General features: G+C 36.4%; 1 protein-coding gene across 1 annotated transcript; it reads left to right on the forward strand.

The window, feature by feature from the left end:
* The first annotated feature begins 10,148 nt into the window (after window positions 1-10,148).
* Window positions 10,149-12,469, forward strand: LOC118901186 (high mobility group protein B1-like). Its single transcript, XM_036864276.1, has one exon. It carries the CDS (start codon window positions 10,292-10,294, stop codon window positions 10,937-10,939), a length of 648 nt encoding a protein of 215 aa, XP_036720171.1. The 5' UTR covers window positions 10,149-10,291; the 3' UTR covers window positions 10,940-12,469.
* The last annotated feature ends 642 nt before the right edge of the window (window positions 12,470-13,111 follow it).

Genomic DNA, 13,111 nt, shown 5'->3' on the forward strand with positions numbered 1-13,111 from the left:
CTGAAGTCCAGGGCCTGATTCCTCCAGCTCCATTTTTCTTTCTCAAGATTGCTTTAGCTCTTCGGGGTCTTTTGTGTTTCCATACAAATTGTGAATTTTTTTGTTCTAGTTCTGTGAAAAATGCCAGTGGTAATTTGATAGGGATTGCATTGAATCTGTAGATTGCTTTGAGTAATATAGTCATTTTCACAATGTTGATTCTTCCAGTCCAAGAACATGGTATATCTCTCCATCTGTTTGTATCATCTTTAATTTCTTTCATCAGTGTCTTATAGTTTTCTGCATACAGGTATTTTGTCTCCTTAGGTAGGTTTATTCCTAGGTATTTTATTCTTTTTGTTGCAGTGGTAAATGGGAGTGTTTCCTTAATTTCTCTTTCAGATGTTTCATCATTAGTGTATAGAGTTGTAAGTGATTTCTGTGCATTAATTTTATGTCCTGCTACTTCACCAAATTCATTGATTAGCTCTAGTAGTTTTCTGGTAGCATCTTTAGGATTCTCTATGTATAGTATCATGTCATCTGCAAACAGTGACAATTTTAGTTCTTCTTTTCCGATTTGGATTCCTTTTATTTCTTTTTCTTCTCTGATGGCTGTGGCTAAAACTTCCAAAACTATGTTGAATAATAGTGGTGAGCGTGGGCAACCTTGTCTTGTTCCTGATCTTAGTGGAAATGGTTCCAGTTTTTCACCATTGCATAGATGTTGGCTGTGAGTTTGTCATATGGCCTTTATTATGTTGAGGTAAGTTCCCTCAGTGCCTGCTTTCTGGAGGGTTTTTATCATAAATGGGTGTTGAATTTTGTTGAAAGCTTTTTCTGCATCTATTGAGATGATCATATCGTTTTTCTCCTTCAATATGTTAACATGGTTTATCACATTGATTTGCGTATATTGAAGAATCCTTGCATTCCTGGGATAAACCCCACTTGATCATGGTGTATGACCCTTTAATGTGCTGTTTCTCTTTGCTAGAGTTTTGTTGAGGATTTTTGCAACTATGTTCATTAGTGATATTGGCCTGTAGTTTTCTATTTTTGTGACACCCTTGTCTGGTTTTGGTATCAGGGTGATGGTGGCCTCATAGAATGAGTTTGGGAGTGTTCCTCCCTCTGCTCTATTTTGGAAGAGTTTGAGAAGGATAGGTGTTAGCTCTTCTCTAAATATTTGATAGAATTCGCTTGTGAAGCCATTTGGTCCTCAGCTTTTGTTTGTTGGAAGATTTTTAATCATAGTTTCAAATTCAGTGCTTGTGATTGGTCTGTTTATATTTTCTACTTCTTCCTGGTTCAGTCTGGGAAGGTTGTGCTTTTTTAAGAATTTGTCCATTTCTTCCAGGTTGTCCATTTTATTGGCATAGAGTTGCTTGTAGTAATCTCTCGTGATCCTTTGTGAGATCATGAGATCTTTCACTTTCTGCAGTGTCTATATTTACTTCTCCTTTTTCATTTCTAGTTCTACCGATTTGAGTCTTCTCCCTTTTTTTCTTGATGAGTCTGGCTAATGGTTTATCAATTTTCTTTATCTTCTCAAAGAACCAGCTTTTAGTTTTATTGATCTTTGCTATCATTTCCTTCATTTCTTTTTCATTTATTTCTGATCTGATTTTTATGATTTCTTTCCTTCTGCTAACTTTGGGGTTTTTTTGTTCTTCTTTCTCTAATTGCTTTAGGTGTATGCTTAGGTTGTTTATTTGAGATGTTTCTTGTTTCTTGATGTAGGATTTTATTGCTATAAACTTCCCTCTTAGAACTGCTTTTGCTGCATCCCATAAGTTTTGGGTCATCATGTTTTCATTGTCATTTGTTTCTAGGTATTTTTTGATTTCCCCTTTGATTTCTTCAGTGATCTCTTGGTTATTTAGGAGTGTATTGTTTAGCCTCCATGTGTTTGCATTTTTTAAAGATTTTTTCCTGTAATTGATATCCAGTCTCACAGCATTGTGGGCAGAAAAGATACTTAATATGATTTCAATTTTCTTAAATTTACCAAGGCTTGATTTGTGACCCAAGGTAAGATCTATCCTGGAGAATGTTCCATGAGCACTTGAGGAGAAGGTGTATTCTGTTGTTTTTGGATGGAATGTCCTATAAATATCAATTAAGTCCATCTTCTTTAATGTATCATTTAAAGCTTGTGTTTCTTTATTTATTTTCATTTTGGATGATGTGTCCATTGGTGAAAGTGGGGTGTTAAAGTCCCCTACTATCATTGTGTTACTGTCGATTTCCCCTTTTATGGCTATTAGCATTTGCCTTATGTATTGAGGTGCTCCTATGTTGAGTGCATAAATATTTACCATTGTTATATCTTCTTCTTGGATTGATCCCTTGATCATTATGTAGTGTCCTTCTTTGTCTCTTGTAATAGTCTTTATTTTAAAGTCTATTTTGTCTGATATGAAAATTGCTATCCAGCTTTCTTTTGATTTCCATTTGCATAGAATATCTTTCTCCATCCCCTCACTTTCAGTCTGTATGTGTCCCTAGGTCTGAAATGGGTCTCTTGTAGACAGCATATATACGGGTCTTGTTTTTGTATCCATTCAGCCAGTCTGTGTCTTTTGGTGGGAACATTTAATCCATTTACATTTAAGGTAGTTACTGATATGTATGTTCCTATTACCATTAATTGTTTTGGGTTTGTTATTGTAGGTGTTTTCCTTCTCTTGTGTTTCCTTCCTAGAGAAGTTCCTTTAGTATTTGTTATAAAGCTGGTTTGGTGGTGCTGAATTCTCTTAGCTTTTGCTTGTCTGTAAAGGTTTTAATTTCTCTGTCAAATCTGAATGAGATCGTTGTTGGGTAGAGTAAACTTGGTTGTAGGTTTTTCCCTTTCCTTACTTTAAATATGTGCTGCCAGTCCCTTCTGGCTTGCAGAGTTTCTGCTGAAAGATCAGCTGTTAACCTTATGGGGATTCCCTTGTGTGTTATTTGTTGCTTTTCCCTTGCTGCTTTTAATATTTTTTCTTTGTATTTAATTTTTGATAGTTTGATTAATATGTTTCTTGGCATGTTTGTCCTTGGATTTATCCTACATGGGACTCTCTGTGCTTCCTGGACTTGATTGACTACTTCCTTTCCCATATTAGGGAAGTTTTCAACTATAATCTCTTCAAATATTTTCTCAGTCCCTTTCTTTTTCTCTTCTTCTTCTGGGACCCCTATAATTCGAATGTTGGTGCATTTAGTGTTGTCCCAGAGGTCTCTGAGACTGTCCTCAATTCTTTTCATTCTTTTTTCTTTATTCTGCTCTGCAGTAGTTATTTCCACTATTTTATCTTCCAGGTCACTTATCCGTTCTTCTGCCTCAGGTATTCTGCTATTGATTCCTTCTAGAGCATTTTTAATTTCATTTATTGTGTTGTTCATCATTTTTTGTTTGCTCTTTAGTTCTTCTAGGTCCTTTTAAATGTTTCTTGTATTTTCTCCATTCTATTTCCAAGATTTTGGATCATCTTTACTATCATTATTCTGAATTCTTTTTCAGGTAGATTGCTCATTTCCTCTTCATTTGTTTGGTCTGGTGGGTTTTTACCTTGCTCCTTCATCTGCTGCATATTTCTCTGTCTTCTCATTTTGCTTAACTTACTGTGTTTGGTGTCTCCTTTTCACAGGCTGCAGCTTCATAGTTCCCGTTTTTTTTGGTGTCTTCTCCCAGTGGCTGAGGTTGGTTCAGTGGGTTTTGTAGGCTTCCTGGTGGAGGGGACTGGTGCCTGTGTTGAGGCTGGGTCTTGTCTTTCTGGTGGGCAGGACCACGTCCAGTGGTGTGTTTGGGGTTTCTGTGACCTTATTATGATTTTAGGCAGCCTCTCTGCTACTGGGTGGGGCTGTGTTCCTGTCTTGCTAGTTGTTTGGCATAGGGTGTCTAGCACTGTAGCTTGCTGGTCGTTGAGTGGAGCTGGGTCTTAGCATTGAGATGGAAATCTCTGGGAGAGCTTTTGCTGTTTGATATTACATGGGCTGGGAGATCTCTGGTGGACCAATGTTCTGAACTCAGCTCTCCCACCTCAGGCTTGACACCCAGCTGGAGCACTAAGACCCTGTCAGCCACACAGCTCAGAAGAAAAGGGAGAAAAAAAGAGAAAGAAGGAAAGAAAAATATAAAGTAAAATAAAATAAAGTTATTATAAAATAAAAATTAAAATTATTAAATATAAAAAATAAAAAATAATTTAAAAAAAAGAAAGAAGAGGACAACCAAACCTAAAGACAAATCCACCAATGATAACAAGTGCTAAAAACTATACCAAAAACAAAAACAATAGTGGACAGACAGAACCCTAGGACAAATGGTAAAAGCAAAGTTATACAGACAAAATCACAGAAAGAAGTGTACACATACACTGTCACAAAGAGAGATAAAGGGAAAAAAATGCATATATATAAAAAAAAGGAAGAGAGCAACCAAATCAATAAATAAATCTACCAATGGTAATAAGGTCTAAATAGTAAAGTAAGATAAACATAAAACTGGAAACAAATTAGATGAAGAAAGCAAACCCCAAATGTACAGTTGCTCCCAAGGTCCACCGCCTCAATTTTGGGATGATTTGTTGTCTATTTTGTTATTCTACAGATGCAGGGTTCATCCAGTTGATTGTGTAGATTTAATCCGCTGCTCCTGAGGCTGCTGGGAGAAATTTCCCTTTCCCTTGTTTGTTCACAGAGCTCCTGGGGTTCAGCTTTGGATTTGGCCCTGCCTCTGTGTGTAGGTTGCCTGAGGGCATCTGTTCCCCGCCCAGACAGGAGGGGGTTAAAGGAATGGCTGATTAGGGGGCTCTGGCTCACTCAGGCCAGCGAGAGAGGGGTATGGAATGCGGGGTGATCCTGTCGCAGCAGAGGCTGGCGTGAGGTTGCACCAGCCTGAGGCGTGCCGTGTGTTCTCCCGGATAAGTTGTCCTTGTATCACGGGACCCTGGCAGTGGCAGGCTGCACAGGCTCCTGGGAGGGGAGGTGTGGATAGTGACCTGTGCTTGCATACAGGCTTCTTGGTGGCTGTAGCAGCAGCCTTAGCGTTTCATGCCCGTCGCTGGTTCCGCACTGATATCCACGGCTCGTGCCTGTCTCTGGAGCTCATTTAGGCAGTGCTCTGAATCCCCTCTTCTCGTGCACTCCGAAACAATGGTCTCTTTCCTTTTAGCCAGTTCCAGACTGTTCCCTGGACTCCCTCTCGGTTAGCTGTGGCCCACTAGCCCCCTTCAGGTTGTGTTCACGCAGCCAACCCCAGTCCTCTCCCTGGGATCTGACCTCCGAAGCCAGAACCTCAGCTCCCAGCCCTGGCAGGTGAGCAGACAAGCCTCTCGGGCTGGTGAGTGCTGGTCGGCACCGATCCTCTGTGTGGGAATCTCTCCACTTTGCCCTCTGCACCCCTGTTGCTGCGCTCTCCTCCGTGGCTCTGAACCTTCCCCCCCCGCCCACCAGCCATTTCCACCAGTGAAGGGGCTTCCTAGTGTGTGGAAATTTTTCCTCCTACACAGCTCCCTCGCAGTGGTGCAGGTACCATCCGTATTCTTTTGTCTCTGTTTTTTCTTTTTTCTTTTGCCCTACCCAGGTACGTGGGGAGTTTCTTGCCTTTTGGGAAGTCTGAGGTCTTCTGCCAGCATTCAGTAGGTGTTCTGTAGGAGTTGTTCCACATGTAGATGTATTTTTGATGTGTTTGTTGGGTGGAAGGTGATCTCCATGTCTTACTACTCTGCCTTCTTGAAGGTCCCCCCTAAAATACAGATTTTTAGGACACATTCTAGAGATAGAGGGTTAATTTAAGACAGTATATCAGGAAGACATATTATTCTATATTTGTATGTATCTTAATAACGTATCTTTAAAGCATATGAAGCAATAACATAGAACTTACTAATTCCATAGTCTGAGATTTGGATGTGTTTCTTTGAATAAATAATAGAATAAGCAGACAAAAGATAAGTATGTAGAAGATTTCAAGTATGTAGAAGACTTCAAGAATGTAACAAACGAGTATATAATTAATACAAGTTTGTATAATATATGTAAGCTTACTTGTATATATTATACAAACATATTATATATTACATAAATATACACATAAACACAAAAAATGGGTGTAATGTTATATAACCAATAATTGCAAAACATGTCATCTTTTAAGGGCACTTGGAAAATTTGTCAAATTTGCCAAATTTTGGAATTTGGAAAATTCCCCAAATTTCCAGTTCCAAAATTGACCACATAATGCTTCATATGACAAGCTTTAACAAATCTTTAGGAATTGAAATATTATAAACTGTGATTTCTGGCATTGATATTAAACTAGAACTTAACAGAAAGATACACTGAAAATTTTAAATTAAGTAATAACTTTTCTAAAAAATCTGGGTAAAGAAATAAATCATAATAAATTTAATAAAATATTTTAATTTTGGGATAATCAAAAGATACCACTTCAGAACTTGTGGGATGCAGCAAATCAGGGCTAATAGAAAAACTTACAGCCTTAAATATATTAAAAACAAGATTAAATATAATTACTGGTCCATTGATTCCATACATTAGAAAAAGAACAGTCAATTAAATCTAAAGAAATTAGAAGGAAGAAAAATAATGAGGATGTGGCAAAGATCAATAAAATAATAAGCAGACCGAGGATCAGCAAAGCCAGTAGTTAATTCTTTATAAAGATAAATAAAATTAGTACAGTTCTAGCAAGCTAGGTGGAGGGCAGTGTAGGGAGGTGGTGGGAGTGGATATAGGGAGGGAGAGGGAAATAGGGAGGGAGAGGGAAGAGGTATAAAATTTCAACATCAGTATCAGTAATGAAAAATTAATATACTTAGAAATTCTACAGACTTTCTAATGATTATTAGGGAATATTATGAACAACATTGTGCTATTAAAACTGAAAATTTAGTAATGAGAGAGCTGTTAGAAAAATAATCAAAACTAACAAAATAATAAATAGCAGATATATTAAAGAAACACTGCATAATTTTAAAACTTGCCACAAAGAAAACTTCTAAGCTCAGGTGACTTTACTGGTGAAATATTTCTTCCAATAGTTTTTAGGAAGAAATGATATAAATTCTATAATTCTCTTCCAAAAATAGAAGAGGAAACACGAACATGTCAGTATAATCTTGATAATAAAATTTGACAAGGGCTTTAAAATAAAAGGGAAAATTACATACCAAACTCTTCATGAACATATATGCAAAAGTCTTTAACACAATATTAGCAAACTGAGTGCTGGTGGCATATGAAAAGGATATTATATCCAGGAATGAAAACTTCTGACAGTTTGATGGATTCAGTATATCAAGAAAATAATAGATGCAGAACAATCACTTGATAATTTCTTTAACGAATCATGATAATAACTCTTGGAAAATTAGGAGTAGAAAAGAATTTTCTTAATCTGATAAAGAGTATACACAAAAACTAAAGCAAAGATCATATTTAGTTGTGGAATCTTGACGTTAAATCAGACTTAATTAAATGGCAGACTATAGTATGTTCTTGGATTGGAAGTCTCCATGTTATACAAATGTCAGTTCTCCTTAAAGTGATTCATAGATTTAATGCAATTCTAATCAAAACCTCAAAATCTCAACATTTTTTCTTTTGGTAAAATTGAGGAGATCAGTCTAGAGTTCATATGGTTATACATGTGAAAATAACCAAGGCAAACTGGACAAAGATCAAAGCTCTAAGACTTAAAACAAGTTATCAAGACTTGTTAAGTTCTCTTAATCAAAAATTATTTTATTCATGCAAGGAGAGAAAAATAGATCAATTTACCAGAAAGCTGTGCAGAATAAAGAACCACATGTACACAAACACTTGATTTATGACAAGGGCAGAATTTCACAGCAGCAGGCAAAGGACAGGCTTTTTCATAAGTGCTGCTGAGACAATTGAAAATCTATATGAAAAGTCTTCTAAAACTAATCACAAAAGAGCAGGCATATTCATGGCCTTTGGATATACAAATATTTATTAAATAGGACAAAAAAATACCCTAATAAACAGTACAGAAAGGAAAGCTATGTTACACTTTATAAAAATAAATTTTTTTCGCCAAAAGTCCCCATTATGTGGTAAAAAAAAAAAAATCCAGAGATTCAAGAAGATTGTACAATATTATTGTATAATTGAAAAATTGAGCTCTTATCTAGAATATATAATGGTCTCTTATAAGTCAAGAAGAAAAAGAAAAATGGGCAAAATACTTGAACTAGGTACGTAACAAAAGAGTTTAGTCAAATGGTCAAAATAACATATGAAAAGAAGCTTAACTTTATTAGTTCTCAAATTAAGGTAAATTAAATCCATGAGCTCCAACTGCACATCTCGCATAATGGCTGAAACTAAAGACTGGTACTACTCAGGACTGGCAAGGTAGTGGGGGTAATAGAAAGTCTCATGCTTGCTGGTGGGAGTGCAGATTGGTACAGCCACTTTGGAGAACTGATAGTATCTTATAAAGGTGAACCTAGCCAAACCCTATGACTCAGTGTTAACATATCTGGGTAAATAACCATCAGAAAGGCATACACATACACATGTTCATTAAAATTAAAAAAAAGAATGTTCACAACATTAATAGTAATAGAAACTGGAATACTACCCCAATGTTCACCAAAGGTAAGATGGATAAATACATTGAGATATATTAATATAATGGAATACTGTATAGCAATGGATGTGAATGAATTACTTCTACACCAATAGAAAGGTCATATCTCACAAACAGAACATTTAGTGAAAGAAGGCTGAAACAAAAGTGTACAAACTGTATTATTCCATATAAATAAAATTCACACCTTGGCAGGAGAAATCTCGTGTCAGGAATCAGGAAACAAACTACTGCAGTGGTGAAGAGGTCACGTCTGAGAGGGACACGAAGGACTTTTTGACTTGATAGTAGTGCTCTATTTCTTGGCTGGGGAGAGTTAGGTGGGTGTATTCACCCTATGTACATTCATTGAGCAGTACCTGTAAGCTGTGTGTGCTTTTCTGTATAAATGTTGTACTTGAATATAGACCTTTATGAATATTTTTGGAAATGCCTATAATTTGTAATATTTAGAGTTACAGAGAACTGTGGGGAAAAAACTGTTATTGTTTTAAGCAAGGAAAAAATAAAAAAGCAAGATGGTACAATAAAGGCATGGATTTTGGGAACAGGCAGTTTTGAGTTTGAATCCTAAATTTACTGCTTACTAGCGTTGTGTTCTTGAATACATTAATTTATCTAATCCTGAGCTTCTAAAAAATGGCTTTAAGGAATGTATGTATCAATTGACCTAGAGCTTTTTCTTTTCCTATAACTTTTTGTGTTTAGCACTACTTAAAGAGTAAAGCCACTGTAATCCCAGGATGGCCTACTGCCAGTAGATGTGGCTTTGGTGGTTACTATATCTCTGCTTCACTCATTTGGAAAAAGCCGATTTAGAAAAAGTATAAGGCACTTATTATACCAAAGCCATAACTACTTTGCTTCAACCCTTTCTCATTCATGGCTAGCCGCCTAGACATGCTAAAACATGGCAGCAGTAAACAGACTAATCATTTTCCTATACCAAAGCCTCACTCAGGAAACTCACTCGTCTCATCTGTGCCAAAAGCAAATATTTCACAGTCCTCCCTGCTTTGCCTTTTAGGTGACTCAGAACACCTGGTTGCCAATTGCTAGCTGATGATAATTAGCTTTCAATTATCACCAGTTACATTTTCACCTGTTTAATTTGCAAATTCCTGAATTTTTTGGCCTCTCCTATTAACAATTTCTGATCTCTTCTGTCTTCAGTACACCTGCTCTGTGAGAGTGGGGAAACAGTACTCCCACTGGGGAATTACCCCTTCATCTGCCATCCTGTCCAGTTTTATCTCCATCTGGTGTTAGATGGATACATGCTCCACAGAGAGACATTTGGAGAGACCCAGGTTCTTAGTCTCAGTCTCTTATGTGCTCTCCTGCTTTTCTGGAATTGTTTCTGTGGTTTTTCTCACTTTGTTCAAAAAATAGCCAAGTAATCCTTTATCTCTGTAAATTAGCTTTCTTAAAAAATAAACAAAACAAGAGCCAGACAATATAAGAAAAAGCGAATTTTTAACATTGTGGGGGTCTCCTAAATTTGATAATGGATTAAGAATCAATAAACCAGGTTACAGAGCGGAGAGAGTGAGGAGGCTGCGTCTGGCTCCCGCTCTCACAGCCATTGCAGTACATTGAGCTCCACAGAGACAGCGCCGGGGCAAGTGAGAGCCGGACGGGCACTGGGCGACTCTGTGCCTCGCGGAAGAAAAATAATTAAGCATGGGCAAAGGAGATCCTAAGAAGCCGAGAGGCAAAATGTCATCATATGCCTTCTTTGTGCAAACTTGCCGAGAGGAGCACAAGAAGAAGCACCCAGATGCTTCCGTCAACTTCTCAGAGTTTTCTAAGAAGTGCTCAGAGAGGTGGAAGACCATGTCTGCTAAAGAGAAAGGAAAGTTTGAAGACATGGCAAAGGCGGACAAGGCCCGTTATGAAAGAGAAATGAAAACTTATATCCCTCCTAAAGGGGAAACAAAAAAGAAGTTCAAGGATCCCAATGCACCCAAGAGGCCTCCTTCGGCCTTTTTCTTGTTTTGTTCTGAGTATCGTCCAAAAATCAAAGGAGAACATCCTGGCCTATCCATTGGTGATGTTGCAAAGAAGCTGGGAGAGATGTGGAATAACACTGCTGCAGATGACAGGCAGCCTTATGAGAAGAAGGCCGCTAAGCTGAAGGAAAAGTACGAGAAGGATATTGCTGCATACCGAGCTAAAGGGAAGCCTGATGCAGCAAAAAAGGGAGTCGTCAAGGCTGAAAAAAGCAAGAAAAAGAAGGAAGAGGAGGAAGATGAGGAAGATGAAGAGGATGAGGAGGAGGAGGAAGATGAAGAGGATGAAGAGGAAGAAGAAGATGGTGATGATGAATAAGTTGGTTCTAGCGCAGTTTTTTTTTTTCTTGTCTATAAAGCATTTAACCCCCCTGTACACAACTCACTCCTTTTAAAGAAAAAAATTGAAATGTAAGGCTGTGTAAGATTTGTTTTTAAACTGTACAGTGTCTTTTTTTGTATAGTTAACACACTACCGAATGTGTCTTTAGATAGCCCTGTCCTGGTGGTATTTTCAATAGTCACTAACCTTGCCTGGTACAGTATGGGGGTTGTAAATTGGCATGGAAATTTAAAGCAGGTTCTTGTTGGTGCACAGCACAAATTAGTTATATATGGGGATGGTAGTTTTTTCATCTTCAGTTGTCTCTGATGCAGCTTATATGAAATAATTGTTGTTCTGTTAACTGAATACCACTCTGTAATTGCAAAAAAAAGAAAAAAAGTTGCAGCTGTTTTGTTGACATTCTGAATGCTTCTAAGTAAATACAATTTTTTTTATTAGTATTGTTGTCCTTTTCATAGGTCTGAAAATTTTCTTCTTAAGGGGAAGCTAGTCTTTTGCTTTTGCCCATTTTGGATCACACGAATTATTACAGTGTTTATCTTTCGTATAGTTAGCTGATAAAAAGCTTTTGTGTACACACCCTGCATACTCATGATGAGGGTAATAAAAGTTTAATTGAGACAGTTTTCATCCATAACTGAAACTCAAATCTTGATCGGTTGATAACAGATTTCACATAGCCCAGGTTCATTTACAAAGTGAAGAGTAACCAATCTACTCACAGCACGGGATTATTAGAATCAAACATTTTGAAAGTCTGTCCTTGAAGGACTAATAGAAAAGTATGTTCTAATCTTTACATGAGGACTCTACATCCTTTAACTCCCATTACCATGTAATGGCAGTTATATTTGCAGTTCCCACGTTTAAGACTGAGAATGTATCCCCAAAAGCGTGAGCTTAAAATACAAGACTGCCATATTATGTTTTTTGTTGTTGTTGTTATTAGTCCCAACAAAGGCTCTGGAGAAAAAGTGCTGGCTGTAAATGTCTTCTCCTGTTTATCTAAATATGGATTGTTTAGGAAACTTGAGATCCTCCATTAAAGGTATTTTTAATTAATTGGGCCAACTTTTAAAATTCTATACCACATTTTAAATCAGATATATTTTCCTATATTATGGTTTGCCCCTTTATAAATCAAATAGACATGAGGGAAGAAGACACTTAAACTTTGTATTTCAGTATGAATTACCTGATTTATTTGAATTTGATTTTTCTTTACAAAACTCAAGCTCATTCATCAGGGTCATATGTTTATCTGCTTAACAGTTTAGGGAACAATTTGGCAATTTTGTGGTTTTTGAGATTATCATTCTCTTAAAGTGCCAGTGTTTTAAAATAGCGTTCTTGTAATTTTACACGCTTTTGTGATGGAGTGCTGTTTTGTTATATAATTTTGACTTGGATTCTTTCCATTTGCATTTGTTTTATGTAATTTCAGGAAGAATACTGAACATCTGAGTCCTGGATGATACTAATAAACTAATAATTGCAGAGGTTTAAAAAAAAAAAAAAAAAAGAATCAATAAACCAGGGTATAAAAAGAAGTTAAAGGAGATAACAGAGTAAGGTTTTCAAGAACAGAAAAGCTATCATAGTGAAATTTGTTGGTGGTTATATTTGAAGACATGTCAATTAAACAGAATGTATCCATTAAATGTCTAATAGGTAGTCTTAGAATTAACATGAATTAAAGTGGAATCCTCTAAATAATATAACATCATATACAAGGCAGTGTCACAATATAGGATATCAAACCTGGGATTAAGTGGACCCATGACATTGATTTATGCATTAAATAATGTGAACAGAGCTCATATATAAGGAATTTTAAAATGACATGAAAAATGCTGCTCACAGAAAATAATTTACTTGAATCATATAGTTTCCTTTACTTTCTATTTAAAAATCATTGTTTAAATTAAAAAACAATAACAAAACTATGACATTAAAAGGAAAGTTTTAAAAAGAAAGAACACGTAGCACCTTTCTGTAACATTATAGATATTTTACCTTGCATGTTTTTCGTTTTTACCAACATATATTTACATCATTTTAGTTACAGATAATAATAAATATTATACTTTTAATCTACAGTGTGTTTAATGTTCTTCCATGTTTCCATAGTTTTTATTACTTTAA

Source organism: Balaenoptera musculus, chromosome 9 (genome assembly GCF_009873245.2).
Source record: "Balaenoptera musculus isolate JJ_BM4_2016_0621 chromosome 9, mBalMus1.pri.v3, whole genome shotgun sequence".
Taxonomy (NCBI): domain Eukaryota; kingdom Metazoa; phylum Chordata; class Mammalia; order Artiodactyla; family Balaenopteridae; genus Balaenoptera; species Balaenoptera musculus.

Coding starts and splice junctions, on each gene's coding strand:
- LOC118901186 (XM_036864276.1), top strand. CDS start 10,292: ATGGGCAAAGGAGATCCTAAGAAGCCGAGAGGCAAAATGTCATCATAT.